Genomic DNA, 15548 nt, shown 5'->3' on the forward strand with positions numbered 1-15548 from the left:
GATGAGAGGAAATAAAACAAAATACACGCTTTTTAATTCATTGTGAAATTTTGCAAGAATCAAGATTTACCCATGAGCAACTTTCTGACACTTTACACTTTCAATGTTCCGCTGGAAGAGTGCAGCAAAGCTCATCTTATCGCTCCAATGAAAAGATGAACTTGCTCAGATGTAATACTTATACACCACCACCAGATGTCAGGAACATCTGAGTGTTTTTAGACATCACACTCACCAGAAAAGAGAGGAGAGATACAGCAGGGTGAAGTTGTGACTGGGGAGATTTTGAAAAACCTGATTTCGAGCCCCGATGGTGCAATCACTGAATCTCTACCAGCTCCACAGACATGATTCTCAACCTGACCCTGCAGTCTGACCTTTGTATGGACTTGGGGGAATTAAAAAAAAAATTCCACTGAGAATCTATTAAGCAGAGAGCACAGAGAGTGATGACATGACTTGTGACAAAGGATTTGCGTCCACAGTGTCTCAGTTATATAATAGTATGTGCCTTAGCCCACTGATCCAGCTGGACACCCACCAGATTAGCAAATGGAAGCCTCAGTCCTGGGCTTTTTTCCTGCATTGTTTCCCATCATTATATATTTCACAAACATGCACAGAATGTTTCAGCTTCATGTCATCATGCTTCCTTTAACTGCAACAATGGCTTAGGGTGGAATTAAGTGGAGATATCTTGCACAGATAGGGTCACACATTAAAAAATAGACACATGTACATGCAGGAAAGCACATGCACATAGAAAGGAGAAAAACATTTGTCTGAGACAGGGTGTGTCCATTTGTGTGACCAACCAATGGTGTGTGAATTTGGATGCTTATAGATGGTTGACATACAAACACAAAGTTATCGCAAATGCAGTTTATCAGTTCAAATGAGGCAAACAGGGTGACCTATAAATTATAACTATGCAGATACTCAACTTCAGCCATATCATATCATCATATTGGCGCTACACACCACTTCCAGCCTGCATAGATAATATCATCAGACTGTTACAACATCTCCCTCAAGGTTGGTTCCATTATCCCAGTGTATTAAAAATGGGTAATAACTCTGTTGTGGTTCGTACAGAAGCCTGTTTGACATCAGAACTTGAACCCAAATGTAAGGGATGGGCTTATCCCTTCATTCAGCCTTTGCCTGTATACTCTGTGCTGTCCATACATTGAAGAACGCCTTCTGACCTTGAATGTGTGCTGATCTCTCTGGCAAATGAATTTGCACAGTCTATCTGCTAAGACATCTGCAAGATGAGCTGCAAGGAGGAGGATCAAGCGGAGGTGAATTGAGCTGAACCCAGCTGAGTTAAGATTGGTTTGAGTTGCTACTCTAACGTAGCCCAGAGCTACGAGACTGAAATCACCTGCCAGATACAAACATTTATAAAACAGCACTGTATAGACAGACACTGAATGTAACAAAAACACAAAATTTTGAAATATAATTGATGAATTAGTCCTGGAGGCAAGGCCCACAAGATGTCACAATTCTAAAATCCTTTTCTTAAAACTGCACTTATCAATTTTTTAATATCAATATAGGTAATGTTAAAAGGGTCATTTGTAGTGACTAGGGATACGAATAAACCGTTATGTGTTCAACCAACTAAATTATCCATACTTGGAAATGGTGGGGATTAAACCGGATGTTGGTTGTGCTGAAACATGAACTGGGCAAAACTAACTGTAGGTTGTTAATTTAACACTGCATTCATGTGGTGGAATAATCGGAAAAATTTGCTCTTGACTGGGAAAATTTAAGTGGAACAAACAATTTTGAAAGTTGGCAAAACATTTTAGGACACAAGTTGCCATCATATTACGATTTGATTTGGTAAGTTCTTCTTAAAAGTCCAGTCCATCCATTGACAGATAGAAGCTGATTTTGATTCAACATCAGTATTGCTTTGTTCAAAATAAAATCCGTTCTATTTCAGAGATCGATACAGTATTTACCATCAATTCAACAGCCTTTCATACACAATGTGTGTCAGAAACATTTTGAGAGTGAGATCAGCCCCAACAAAGAACGATGAAAACCATACATAAAATATTAAACCTATTTAATTATATATTGAGTAATGCCTAGTGAAACCATTATCAGACCTGAACTCTGGACTACCTATCCCGACAGCAGTAGTTCATTTAAGGGAAAAGTGCTAGTACAGTCAGTGGAGGATTTCAGTTTAACATGATTTTACAGACTGCAACCACATATGGCTGTCTGGATTGTCCCACATTCCCTGCTCTCATTCTCTCCCACTTACCCATTCCCAAAAGGAGGATAATGCCTTTTGCACCTGTCCAGATTTTGTTGATATATTTTTATTCAACTTTATTTAGATTGGAGTTTTCTCTGAGGTCCTGCAGGTCCTATGGATTAGAGATTGGAAAAATAGGATAAAGGGACACAAAGTCATTGAAAGCTTGGAACTGTGTGTTCTTTTTCTCTATCCATGAGTAGAGGACACAACTTCTGCTGTGAAGGGTTGCCCAGTAGAAATTGTCCATCAACTAACCCGCTTTTAAATCTGTCTACTAAAGCTGCTCTTGTTTGTTTTAATTGCTTTGTATGCACAGTAAAAAGTAAATTCCATGTTTTTTTGTAGATGAGATAACAAAATATAATTTACGATTTCAGTGGACAACAATGCATTTTGTGCCAAAATATAAATTCTGTGGAGGAATTTTATAATATAAACATTTACACTACTTCATTCCTGTGCAGGACTGGCAGATTGACAAATGCTGGTTGGCAAAAATATTTTATTTTGTAAAAGAAATCAGAGAATAAATGCAACAGGAATCACTTTTAAAGGCACAAAAAGACCACCACAGATTTTTTTCATGTTAATGGTCTGGATTATAAAGGATTCGTCATAAAATGGACTGATGACAGAAAATGTGACAATTAACTATTTATGTGACATATCAGTGCCTGTGCCTTTAAAATAATAAATAGTGTACTGTCGTGCCTTTTTTATAAGGCATGTTTCTATTCAGTTTGTGCTAATAATTTTGTGTTGACTTGAATTATGTGCAAGGAGAAAACAGTTAGCAGTTAGACATGTACCGACATGTACGTGTACAGTGCTGGAGACACAATGGACTATTACCTGCAACATAACAGATAACCCAGTTCTGCTGGTCTTTTTGGGTTGTGAGTTAAAATTAATGCTCTGATGGGGCGGTTTTGAGTTAGTTGGTAAAAGAAAAAAATAAAGGCATTTTTTTGTATGCGTGACAAAACCTCTTTATAAGGTTGCAGACAAGTTCCCCAAATCTTCTGACTATCTCACGTTTCCTTCTATCATGAGATTTTAATGCATTCAGCTGTTTTTGGATTTTCAACAGTTTTTGAAATGTATTTGGATTTTTCATGTACCCATGGTTAGTACTCATTTGGCACCAATTTTGGCAACAATTGTGTGGAACAATGAAAAGATCTGGTCTAGTATTCCGGCACATCAGGTTTACATACTGTAGCACACTCTTTACTTGCAGGTCAGGGGGGTATGCAGCAGTTATCTGCAGCAGCAGAAGAAGTATTCAGATTCTTAATCCTAAAATAGCTAAACCACAGTGTAAAAATATTCATAAATCCAGGTTGAAAATGTAACTTTAGTAAAGGAGCAGTAAATAACTCATTATAAAGAATGTGTTTTAGAGAGTTTAGAGAGTTTATCACAGGAAAAAATATCCAGCAGAAGAAATGCAGGGTCATTGGACTGCAATGCTGCATCACCAGAGCAAGATACTGCTTTGCACAATCAAATACGTGCAACTGCACATTCCTTTCTAATGTTAATGGGGGATTCACATCGCTTTACTAGCTTATCTAAGAAATTAATAAATATCTGAATAATCTGTGATAAGAGTTCAATGGTTTTATAATACTGTCCCTGAGTATTATAAACTGGCATGCTGTGTTTTGCCTACAAACTCATGGATTTGTCACTCAAACTGGACTTCTTGGATTGTGTTTCATTGTCTTGGCGGTAGCTTAGAAAATACGCCTCCACCAACACTCTTGTCTTGTTTTAAAGCAGACTAATGATGTTGTCCTGCTGATAAGTCAGATCAGAAAACACTTTTATCTGTCGTTCTAGAGGGAATGGACAAGCGATGTATTTTATTGTTTAATTCCAGGGACTTGTTGCTATATACAGTAATATATTTTATTTGCTTGTCAAGCTTCTTTAAATAAATTCACCAGCATTATGGATTGGATTATGTGGTACTGAGAGCTGCAAAGGACGCATCTGTTCATCACCTAAATTTGGACAAAAAGGTATAAGTAAAGCCATATCTCATTTAAAAGATGTTGACCAGTTTTGATATACTGACACATCTTCAGTCTATACAACTACTGTGCATTAGTTGACCATTCACAGAATGACTGCCAGAAGTTATAAAACTTTATGAACACACATACACAAGAAAGATGAGGAATCATAGATGGAAAAGTAGAGAAAATAAGACAACGTAGTTTATATCATGGAAAATATATGTGAAGATACTGAGTTAACAGTAACAGCATGTTCATACATACAGTCAAATATGATTGGTTGCAATAATTTATTGTCCTCATGTTAAACTATGTTATAATGCAGATGTTTAATTTGCCCACTCAGTAAATAACCTGCTCCTGTGAATAAGCTGATTTATGAGCCATGTTCCGCATTTAATAGTTAGAAATTAAGCAGAGTAATTAAAGTTGGATTAGCACGCAGGTCACTGTGAGTTTTAACTTTAAATCTCTCACGGATTCTGACTGAACCATTAATTTACTGTCTGATGTGCTGCATCTGTCAAAGAAATGTGTCAGAGTTCATAGAAACGCACCCTGTGCCTCGAGTGTACTCCCTGTAGTTTGAGTGATGTCGTATAAGTGATTGAACCGACTGTCTTGTCCTCTTATTCGTTTAAGCTCTAATCTCCCTTTTCGCCGCAATCAATCTCTTCTCTCTTTCTTTATGACTCCCCAGCACTCATCCCGGCCCTCCCTCCATCCCTTCAGATTCTCATCATTCACTCCATCTGTTGCTGAGTGTATGGATGACTCATCTGAACAATGAGAACTAGAGGGTGAAAAAAGAACAGAACACAAGAAACACAGCAGGACCGCGATCCCTTTCTTCTCAGTGGACCCTTCATCAATGTGATTGTAAACAAACAGCCAACAGTGAAACCCATTCGTTAAGTCATGAAAGTCATGCTTTCTGTTCTCAGTTTCTCAGTTTAAAATGATAATGATGTCAGATATACCACTGAAATTTCTCTGTATTTTTTTAAACAATGAATTCTTGATTTATGAAAGCAGGGTTCTCATGTCTAGCTGACAACTGTTGATTTTGCTGGAAGAATGTATCAGCTAGATAATTAAGGTAAAGTCAGCTGCATAAGCTGGTTGAAAACATTCTTCTCAGACTTTTTATTTAAAGGTCCAGTGCGTAACATTCAGGAGGATCTATTGAGAGAAATGGAATATAATACTCATATGTATGTTTTTATTATGTGTATAATCACCTGACGATAATAATCAATATCTTTTCGTTACCTTAGAATGAGCCGTTTTAATTTACAGGTCACCTTCCATGGAGTCCGCCATGCTGAGCCGCCATGTTTCGACAGTAGCCCAGAAAGGACAAGCCAAACACTGGCTGTAGATAGGGCCTTTCGCGTTTTTCATGAGTTTTGCAGCCACTGTAGTTTCTCCTTCACTTTACAGCCCCAGGGCATCAAATACAGATGCCAGCAGTGGTCAGTTAGCTGCAAGCTGAAACTAGATGCCACTAAATCCTACACACTGAGAATCTTGTAAAGGGGTCAGTTGACAGCTACATACATGATGTCATGCTAAAAGACTGGGAAGCTTTGTACCAGGTAAATAGTATGATAAGTGTATGAAAAAATGTAACATCAGAATGATATTTCACTTTGCTTTCTGACTTTTTTGGAAGAGAAAAAGTTTTTAGCACCCAGGATCCGGTACCAGACAGTGAGGAAATACTACACAGTAAGTGGGCGAGTCATGAACAGGGTTGTTCTTTAATGTAATCTGTGGGCTAACCCTACATCCTAATGTAGTTCCCTAATGATATGTTGTTGGGCTCAGAAATAGCACTCAGTTACTGCAAGCCAGTTATGTTGATATGCTACTGATTACAGTTTTTGTCAGAAGAGATAAACATGAATTCATTTTATTACACTGTTATTGGAAAGGCTAAAAAAAGACACCATGCTCAGGCCCGGACTGGCAATCTGGCAATTCTGGATATTGCCAGATGGGCTGGACCACCTAGTGGGCTGCAAGGCCACCACCCGGGTTACACAGTCCCAAAATTGTCAACAGGCTGCCTATACTGTAAGACTGGTGCAGGAAGTGGTATAGACTATCCTCACCTCCCGCTCCCCCTTCAAGTGGATCTGTTCATCCATGTTATGTCAGGGGTTAAAGAGGAAATAACCAAATGAAATCAATACAAAGAGTGGAGCACAAATCAAAAACAAAAATGAAAATTAATAAAGGACTGAAAAAGTAAAATGTGTTAATATCTGTTTTCTATTAAGCCATAAATATAGCAACTAAAACCTGTTCTGTAAATTGTTCTTTTACTATAATGATCAAAAACATTGTTTTTCTAAAAAATAAAGCAACTTCTGATCAACCCATATCAGTTTCAGGGTTGTTAGTCCAGTTTAAGCCCTGGCCATTCTGAGTACAGATACAGATAGAGATAATTAAGTTGGTTGAACAGATACAGATACAAAAAACGGTGGATTTGTTCATCCCTAATGACGATGGTTATAGCAGGTTATACTGCTAGTGCTAGCCCTGGCTATGCTAATTCTGTTCCCAGTCCAACCCTTCAGTCAATCTGTAAATGAAAAACAGAATCTTTTGTCTTTGCTCCATTAAAACCACAAACCTGTCTGGGAAGTTCATAGCCACAAGTGGCGATGTAAACACAAAGTCTGGGCTGAGTTAGGAACGGTTGCTGAACAAGAGAACAAGAAGTGTTGTTTCGTGAGAACTTAAATCTCAATTTAAAAACCCACAACACTCCTTCCCTTCAGGCTGTTGTGCAGGCAAAGCTGAACTACGTGATTCTATCTGAATACATTCATTTGTACATTTAACACACCTGTGTGTTTGTTCTCCTGTACAAAGACACACAAGCACCAGGTGGTCAGCATTAAAGAACATTATGCATCCTAATGCTGATTCACATAAGATGCTGCAAACACAGTACATAAAGTCATCAGTGCCCAACTTCCAATTATAATTATTGACTTGTCATCAAAACTCATAGTTTCTGAAGCTAAACATTTCAAACTTTTCAGATCTGTTTCACATTCTGTCAGATTTGCATTTTTGAATGCACTAAAATGTTCCCATAAAATATGCTTTCATGTTCTATAGGAAGTCATAGGTGAGAGGGTGAAATCAGTCAGAGAGGCAGAGACTCTGATGATGTACTCAGAGTGACTTCTCTTTCTGCATGTATCACTGTGACCACTCAGTTTTCTGACATTTAGAATTAACTTTCTTTCTTTCTGACACACTGTCTTTCACTGTTTTATTCAGCTTGTGTCTATGTGTTCATGGTCTAGTCAGTGGTCTGTCTCTATCAGGTGATTGTACTGTCAGTCCATGAGAAATCTAATTATGTCTTTATCTTGTTGCTCTTAAAGTAATCTTGACTGGAAATGAAAAAAAAAATCCTTCGTTTGTGTCCCTCTAGATCACACTAGGGTCAAATTAATAATTGTCAGAACATAATGGTTAATTTTCCTGCACTCCTCATTGCTGCTTGCTTGTAATATCTGTGTAATACTGTGCTATAAATCATTCTGGATTAACCGGTTAAGAGCATACATATTCTTATTTATAAAAAACGTACAAAAGTAAAGAAAACTACACTATTTCATGGAATTTTAATTCGTAGATTCTCATATTCAGGGGTACCATACGCTAATTTCATGCAAAGATGCAAGAAAAAGTCTTTAAATTTCTCACCTGGTTTGTATTTTTCTTTTATATTTTAACCCAAAAATTTAAAGGAGACCTGTGGAGTTTTCTCATAAACAAATGCTGAAGGAAATTGTGTCTAGGTGTGTATTCTTACATAACAAACATGTTTATTGCATTTCCTTCCTCATAAAAGATTTGCAAAGCTTCTGTGTTTAATATTATGAAACCTGCATTGTTAACATCCACATCGACTAGGTTGGAGTTTTGCAGGACTGTGTATAGTGTCACCTGTATGCTTGCATGTGTATCTGCGTGTGTGCATACGAGATAAAACAGGGACCCACTCATCAAAACATTGCACCATATCACTTGTAGTGGACACAAACTACAAGGTACCTTTACATAAAGCTTACATAAAGAGTCCTTTTCACAGGCCAAACACATGTTTGCACTCTTTACCTGCTCATTGCTATTTAAACTCACAGTAGCAGTGAGTCACTCTCTTTTTCTCTTCAGAGACTCAGGCTGTACGTTCATTCATTCATTAATTGAAGAGCAGTTTGTCTAGCTGGGTTTGTTGTATATATATATTTCTAAGACAGCATTCAGAAGGAAAATGTAATTTCCAAAATAGTGTACGTGTGTCAGTCAGACATCTCATTTTTAGATGTGCACTCAGACAGAGACACTGGGGGTAGATGTAATGCCCAGTTCAGTATCCTACCTGTCCGAAGACTGAGTCGACAATGGGTCGCAGCTTTCTCCTGCATCCCTCTTGCAGCCAGAGTTCTTCGGGGTCTCCCACAGGGGAAGACAGACTCAAGGTCTTGGTCTTAGGCTTTGGAGGCCTCTTTATACTAGCTGAACTCCATCGCCTCAGTGACTCAATCTTCTTCTTGATGGATCCCTGGAGGATAAACAAAGAGGTTGAAGTGAGAATTTTGTTCTAAATACAACATACAGAAAACTGAATAGCCACAGAAAGAGAACCGAGTGAGAGATGCAGCAGATTATGAATGAATGAATAAATGAATGAACTATATTTAACACAAGCTTCAAGATTAAACGCACCCAAATTCCTAGAAAGAAAGGAATCCGATAAAAAGGTTGACACACACCTACTTTAGGTGTTATTGCATTCACACAGATAACATTTAGAATATAACCTTTTTATTGTCCTTACTCAGAGAAGTCAGTTTCAGAAAAACGATGTAATTGATTGAAATTCTCAGTACTACTTTCTTACACACATAGTATTTCTCTAAAAAGGTATTATGTTTGAATAAATAAAAAATAACAAATAATTCAGTTTGAAAGTTGTAAACAATTCAACAATGAGTCCATGCCAGCCAGGCCTGTGGGTCACCACAGTATATCACGCTGGGCTTGTCAGGATTTAGGACCCTGCAAACTCATATTTTGGCATGTACATCCACTGACCTTCTTCATTAACTTCCCCTCTGGCACTTCCACGGATGATACGCTTTTCGTGTCGGTCATCTTTGCAGCTCAGCTTGCATGCACAGAGACGTCCTTGTTCGTCTCTCCTCCTGTCACGCTCTTGTCCACTCCTCCTCTTTATCTGTCTCTAGAGCATCTGACACTGGTTGATAATCTGAGGCATATCTCCTATGTTATTGCTCCTCCTTCTCTCATCCCTCTCTCTCCCTCTTTCATCCCTCTGCCTGTATCTACATCCATCACTCACTTTTTCATCTCCCTGCTTCTATCCACCTCTACTCTGGGTAACTTGGCCTCTATCAAAAAAGAAAACCTTTTTTATTGATTGAAAAAATAAAAAAATATTTTTTTTTTGACAGTTGAACGCACATCTTGTCTTATTTGAGCTGGACATCATTTTCTGTCCATGTATGTGACATCTCCAATAATCCGTTATTTATTTCCTCATGTCTCTCTGATCTCCTCTGTTGCTGCGATGCTGATGAAGGCTTGTCCTCAATCCTCTGCACTTTATAGTGCTTCCCATTGTTACATTTACCATATGGGCCTGTGCAGTGCATGTGTAAGCACACACAGTACACTTCCTACACATACCATACCACACATATCACGGCCAATGGTATTTCATACCATGGACGTCACTCTGAGAAGTTTCTGATTTAGTGTAAAATTGCATTACTCTTCCTAAAATAGGTGGGGCAGGAACAGTTACAGCTAAATGGAAGTGAAAGGCTCAGTGAGTAGGATTTAGTGGTATCTATTCCATAGATTCCATTGAATCTCCCTCATCTCACCCTTCCCTTCCATGCGTGAAGGAGAAACGTGGTGGCTGCGAAATACGTGAAAAACTCAACACTGCTATCTAGAGCCAATGTTTGGTTTGTCCCTTCTGGGCTACTGTAGAAACATGGTGGTTTATCATGGGGGACTCCATGGAAGGCGACCTGTAACGTGTAGATAGAAAAGGCTCATTCTAAGGTAACAAAAACACAACTCTTTCTTTATTCAGGTTATTATACATTTTGTATTCACTTTCAGCCAAAGGATCCTCCTGAATAGACCTATGATAAAAATAGGATTGTGTCGATTTTTGGAAATGTCTGGCAAAGGATCCCCACAAGAGGACCCACAAAAACAGAATCATGTTTATTATCAAGAAGTACCCAGTACTTGCCAGCGAATGATGACCACCGTACTAAATTCAATGGATTTGGTTAGGCAGTTGGTGAAGAGTTTCACCTTCAGTTTCTGTTATTTAACATCCAAGAAAGGAAGGCTGTAAATCTGTATGTGTATGTGTCTATGTAAATCTCACTTTCTTTTGGATCACATAGCTTGGCTATATTCTCTACTGTATGCTAATGCTTCTCTCTGTAATGGACAGACTGTAGTAATATTTGAGGGTATGATTGTCGGCGGCACTGCTGGTTACATGTTTGTATGTGTGAGTTCTTGAGAGACGGTGCATTTCAGAGAGAGCTTAGAGTCTTAGTTTTGCACTCGAGAGAAAGATTGCAGTTTGTCTCGTTGGGGTTGGGTTAGGGTTGGAGTTTTTGGCAAGTGGCTGTCCTTAGGCAATGAGCTCTAAGTTGTTGTGTCCACAGCAGGTCACCAAATGGTCAGTCTCCCACATGTATTTGGACTTATCCCCAGCAGAGATGAGGGTGGTGGCAGATGCAAACTTCAGGAGCTTAATGGTCTAATGACTAGAGGTGTAACTGTTGGAGTACAGGGGGAAGTGTAAACGGAAAAGGACACATCCTTGAGGGGAACCGATACTGATGGCTGGTGCAGTCAGGAACACTCAGCTGAGAGACCTTGTCCTGCAGCACAGCTGAGTCTAAAAAAGGACTTTCTAAAAGAAAAGAAAAAGAAAAAAGAAACCAAAGAAGGGGAGGGAAGTGCTCAGCAGAGCAAGAGCTGAGCTAAGTAGGTATCAAGAATAATGATAAATAAGGGGCGCCCAAATAGTTCACCTGGTAGAGCCAAGCCCTGCTACAGTGGCCCAATGTGCAAATCTGAACTGTTGCCCCTTGCTGCATGTCCCCCCTTCCTGCCACTCTTCAGCTGTTTCTAGCAATTAACAACATTGACAACACAGAAAATGTTTCTTAACATAATAAACCAAAGGCATTTTTTTCTGTTTAAACTTGCGCTTGAATGTCTGCAAGGGTGTTGTTTTGAAACATGTCTGGACATGGAGCAAGATTGGACAACAAGGGTCAGGATGAGGGGAAATATTTCTGCAAATTCATGTAAGCTGTGGTTTTTAATATAGTAACACTGCGTAACAGCACTGCTGCTCTGCATTTACTAGTGTTTATTTCAGATGCTTTGTGTGTGTGTGTGTGTGACTATTCACTGAAGAACAAATCAGAAACAAATTCATGAATTTGTAGTTTAGTGCTTGCTAAATAACTTCCAACTGTGGATAGTTATTGCAGTGTGAGGGACATTACTGAGTCAGTTCGATCACTTTATGACTCTTCTCTAACTCGTTTGTGTTACCATGCCCTAATTGACACTTGTGGCTACAGCTACAGTGTTTTTTCTAGAGTAAATATTATTTTCCTCTCAATTCGTCGAATGCTCCATTAATTCATGAACTGAATAGTCAATAGATCAAATCTACCAATATGTAGAAATCTACAAGTTGTACAAAGTGCTGATATCTTTAGTAAACTTTACATTGACACTGACATAGTGTTACAGTTTCTGTTATAGTGAACAAGTTAAGCCCTGGACACACTGCCTGTGTGAGCTGTGCAGCTGCAGCAACGCATCACTAGAGAGTCAAGGGGTCGTCTGTTTTTTCTTTATTCATTTGTACTAAAAAAGACATAGTGACGCTAACATGATTGCCTAACATGTACTCCCTACACATAGTAACGTATGTTAGCAAATCATCTCGGCCTTGAGCTCAGGAAAGGAGAAACGAGTATCACAGTGGAAAGTTATCTTATCACCTCTAGGCAGCACACAAATATATTACACGAAAAGGTGTCAATGTTAACATGTCATACAAATGGTCATCAGAGTTATTTAGGTCACAAGTGTACTAAAAAACCTAACTACTGTGTGACTGTTTGATTCAGGGTTAAATTTACTAACCAAGTTCACTCCCACTTCCTTTAAAACAGCCTTAAGTAACAGCAGCAAACAAATTCACATGCTGCTTCATGTGGTGTAACAAAGCAGAACAGTATTCCTGCATGCAGCTGCTCACAAAGAGAGTCTTCCCTCAAATATTTCAAATATTTTGGAATTGAACCTCGCCCACCTCTATCTGACAGCAAGGAACACACTTTGTACTAGAATTTCTTCACAGACTTGAAGCAAAAAAAAAAATCCTGGTCCTACCTTGGAGCCCAGGGGTAAGTATAATATGACAACAAGAAGTGTATTTATTACTTTGTCCAGTTTTAAGTGCTTTTATATCAGTGCCTGCAAGTGTCATTTTATACTAACAAGTTTACCTCCATTTAACAGTCAAAATCATTAATTAAAGCACTTTAATTATAAATAACTTTCTACTGATAAAATGTAAAGTATGAACCAGTTAATGATTCACACTAGTCATAAGAGAAAACAAACAGTAAGTGAGCGCTTCTTCCTCTATTTTTAGAAATGCTGCTGATGTTTGATCTCTTTGATTTAATTTGCATTGACACAACTTTTTTTATGCGTATGAGTTTTTATTTTAAATTTTTACAAATGCCAATTCATAATTTTTTGTGGATGCAGGGCACACTTCAGTACAAATCAGAAAATAACTGACATGCAATGCGTTTTAATTCTCTCGTCAGCATCTGTCAACTATAAGTACTGTAGCAGTGCATTAAACCTTTTAAAAGCAATACTTACCACCAGTCCCTCCAAAAGCTCTCTCTTTCATTCTTTCCTTATCTCTCATCCGTACCAACTGTTTTTCACTGCGCTTTATATAATCTCTCTGGCTTTATCGTTTTCAACATCTTATGTTGTCAATGTTCTCACTGTTCTGCTGTTTCATTATCTTTATCCTGCTTTGTGTTTTTTCTTTTCTGTAGTTGAACGTCAGTACCACTCATCTTTACTACATCTATATCATTCCATTAATGTCGCTTCACAGAGATTTTATGAATCACACCAAGAAATATTAAGACTATTCAGTTGACTCATATGACTTTGTTAAACTTGCCCCCTGGATTTTCTAGCCCCTCCATCCACTCCAATTACTCCCTCATTTACGGACTGTACACAAATTTAAAGAAGTTAATATTTTATTTTGATCTCCCCAACGTAGAAAGAAGCTGTTATATGTATCCAAATTTAAACCATTAAATTTAATGGATCAATCATTTTCGCATAGCCACCAAACTGTACATTAGACATATTGTAACCAAATATACAGCAGACATAACAAAATTTTAAAAATGACAGTTACTTTTTTAAGAGCTGCCAATTGAAGTGCTGCTGAATTAAAGGTTAGAGCTTCCACTTTAATTATATATGAGCTAACTTTAAATGACACGTTTCACTTTTTGTCCTTTATTTTTTTGTTTTTGTAACTTTGAGTTCGCTGAGGATGTTTTTGTTTGCCCGCTAAGTTCAAAGAGAAAAATTATTACTGCACAGCAAAAATGATAAGATGAGAAATACTGTAGATGAATACAGAGGGGGACAAAATGAGAGAGAGAGAGAGAGATAATCTACTGAATCTACTGAATGACTGAGAGGAAAGTGGAGCTTTGTATCAGTCTGACCCGTTAGGTTTAATCCTGCTCTGTCTTTATATTATGAATCTTCACTCTCCGATATTCTCTCCAAATTACAACTACCTCCACGGTAATCCGACACTGCTGTGGCCTACATTACACCTCAGCCTGTGTGAGTGTGTCCAGTTGAGTGTGATGGAACCAGACAATTGCGACGGCGGTGATGAGACAGTCAATCAAAATGGTTATCAGATATGATAAAATCCAATCACACAGAAAGGTGGTCAGACGTTCAGCAGTTCAGGTTTAAAGTGCTGCTGGATTACAGGACCTGAAAAGCATAATCCAATTTTATAATTTCGCATCTGTTTATGTAATCAAAACTATACTGCTCTCTGGTGGCTAAAATCTGCATAGCATGAACTCCCAGTCTATAGCAACCAAAGTTTTTGGCTTAGAGCCCATTAAAATAAATTCAGTTCTCCTTTCTTTTGTTTCATTTAAATACAATTTTAATAATAAACCTAATTTGGTGCAGCAGAAATCTGTTTCCCTTTATTCATCTTACCGTCACTTATTTACACACACATATTTATCTTGCAACCCCTTGAGCTGTTGCTTGATAATGCAACCTGTGAGAGTGCATAGCTTATGTATTTTCCTGTTTATATTTACAGTTTGCTATGGAAATTTGAGGGCACAAGATTCAAATGATAACATGCTAACAGACTTCACTAAAAGTTTTTGTTTGGTGAACTTTTTTAATGAAAAAGGTGACAGAAGTGACAAACCAGACCAATCATTTCTGTCCATAAAAAATATTTTTCAGTGTAATAACAAAGTAATACAGACAAACAAAAATAATTTTCATTCATGGCAGTGAGTGAAGCAATGATGTGCAAAAATATTTAAATGCAGACATGCAAAAACTGGGGTAAGTGATATGCAATACAACAACAAGGACGATGCTAACATGTTGTTGTTAAGCAGGTATGTTGTTTTCTATATTCACCATCTTAGTTTAAATGTGTCTGCATGCTAACATTGCTAGTTTGTACCAAAGTACAGCTGAGGTTGAGGTTATTTATTTTGCAGGTGTTTTGTCATAAAGTGCAAATTTTGACTTGATGATGGTGTTATATAGAAAGTTAAAGGATTACCAAGTTGTTGCAATTCATCCAAAAAGGGGGCCATCTGTATCACATTTTATGGCTAACCTTAACCCCTCTAACTAATGTCAACCTCACGGTGGCCCTAGAGAAAAGGGATCACCAAAGTCAGTAAGCTTCACCCTCTGAGGACCATGAACTGGCACACTTTGAGCTAAATTCTAATATCAGCATGCCAAAATGCTCATAATGACAATGCTAGCATGCTGATGTTTAGCAG

The 15548-nt window shown here is 38.0% G+C and overlaps 2 protein-coding genes across 2 annotated transcripts in view; one reads left to right on the plus strand and one right to left on the minus strand.

Annotated features, from left to right (window-relative positions):
* The window catches only part of cabp2a (calcium binding protein 2a), a 20071-nt gene extending 10430 nt beyond the window's left edge, over nt 1-9641 (minus strand). The window contains exons 1-2 of the mRNA XM_035660857.1: nt 9442-9641; nt 8726-8908 (exon numbers count right to left, since the gene is read on the minus strand). Coding sequence (XP_035516750.1) covers nt 8726-8908; nt 9442-9501 — 243 coding nt within the window. The 5' untranslated portion in view covers nt 9502-9641. The remainder of the gene's footprint in view (nt 1-8725; nt 8909-9441) is intronic.
* A 3000-nt stretch (nt 9642-12641) lies between these two features.
* The window catches only part of LOC118326537 (von Willebrand factor A domain-containing protein 7-like), a 14685-nt gene continuing 11778 nt past the window's right edge, over nt 12642-15548 (plus strand). The window contains exon 1 of the mRNA XM_035659551.1: nt 12642-12836. The gene's annotated coding sequence lies outside the window, so the exon portion shown is untranslated. The remainder of the gene's footprint in view (nt 12837-15548) is intronic.

This window comes from Morone saxatilis, unplaced genomic scaffold (assembly GCF_004916995.1).
Source record: "Morone saxatilis isolate NCDOM2014 unplaced genomic scaffold, NCSU_SB_2.0 Contig17, whole genome shotgun sequence".
NCBI classification, from domain to species: Eukaryota; Metazoa; Chordata; class Actinopteri; family Moronidae; genus Morone; species Morone saxatilis.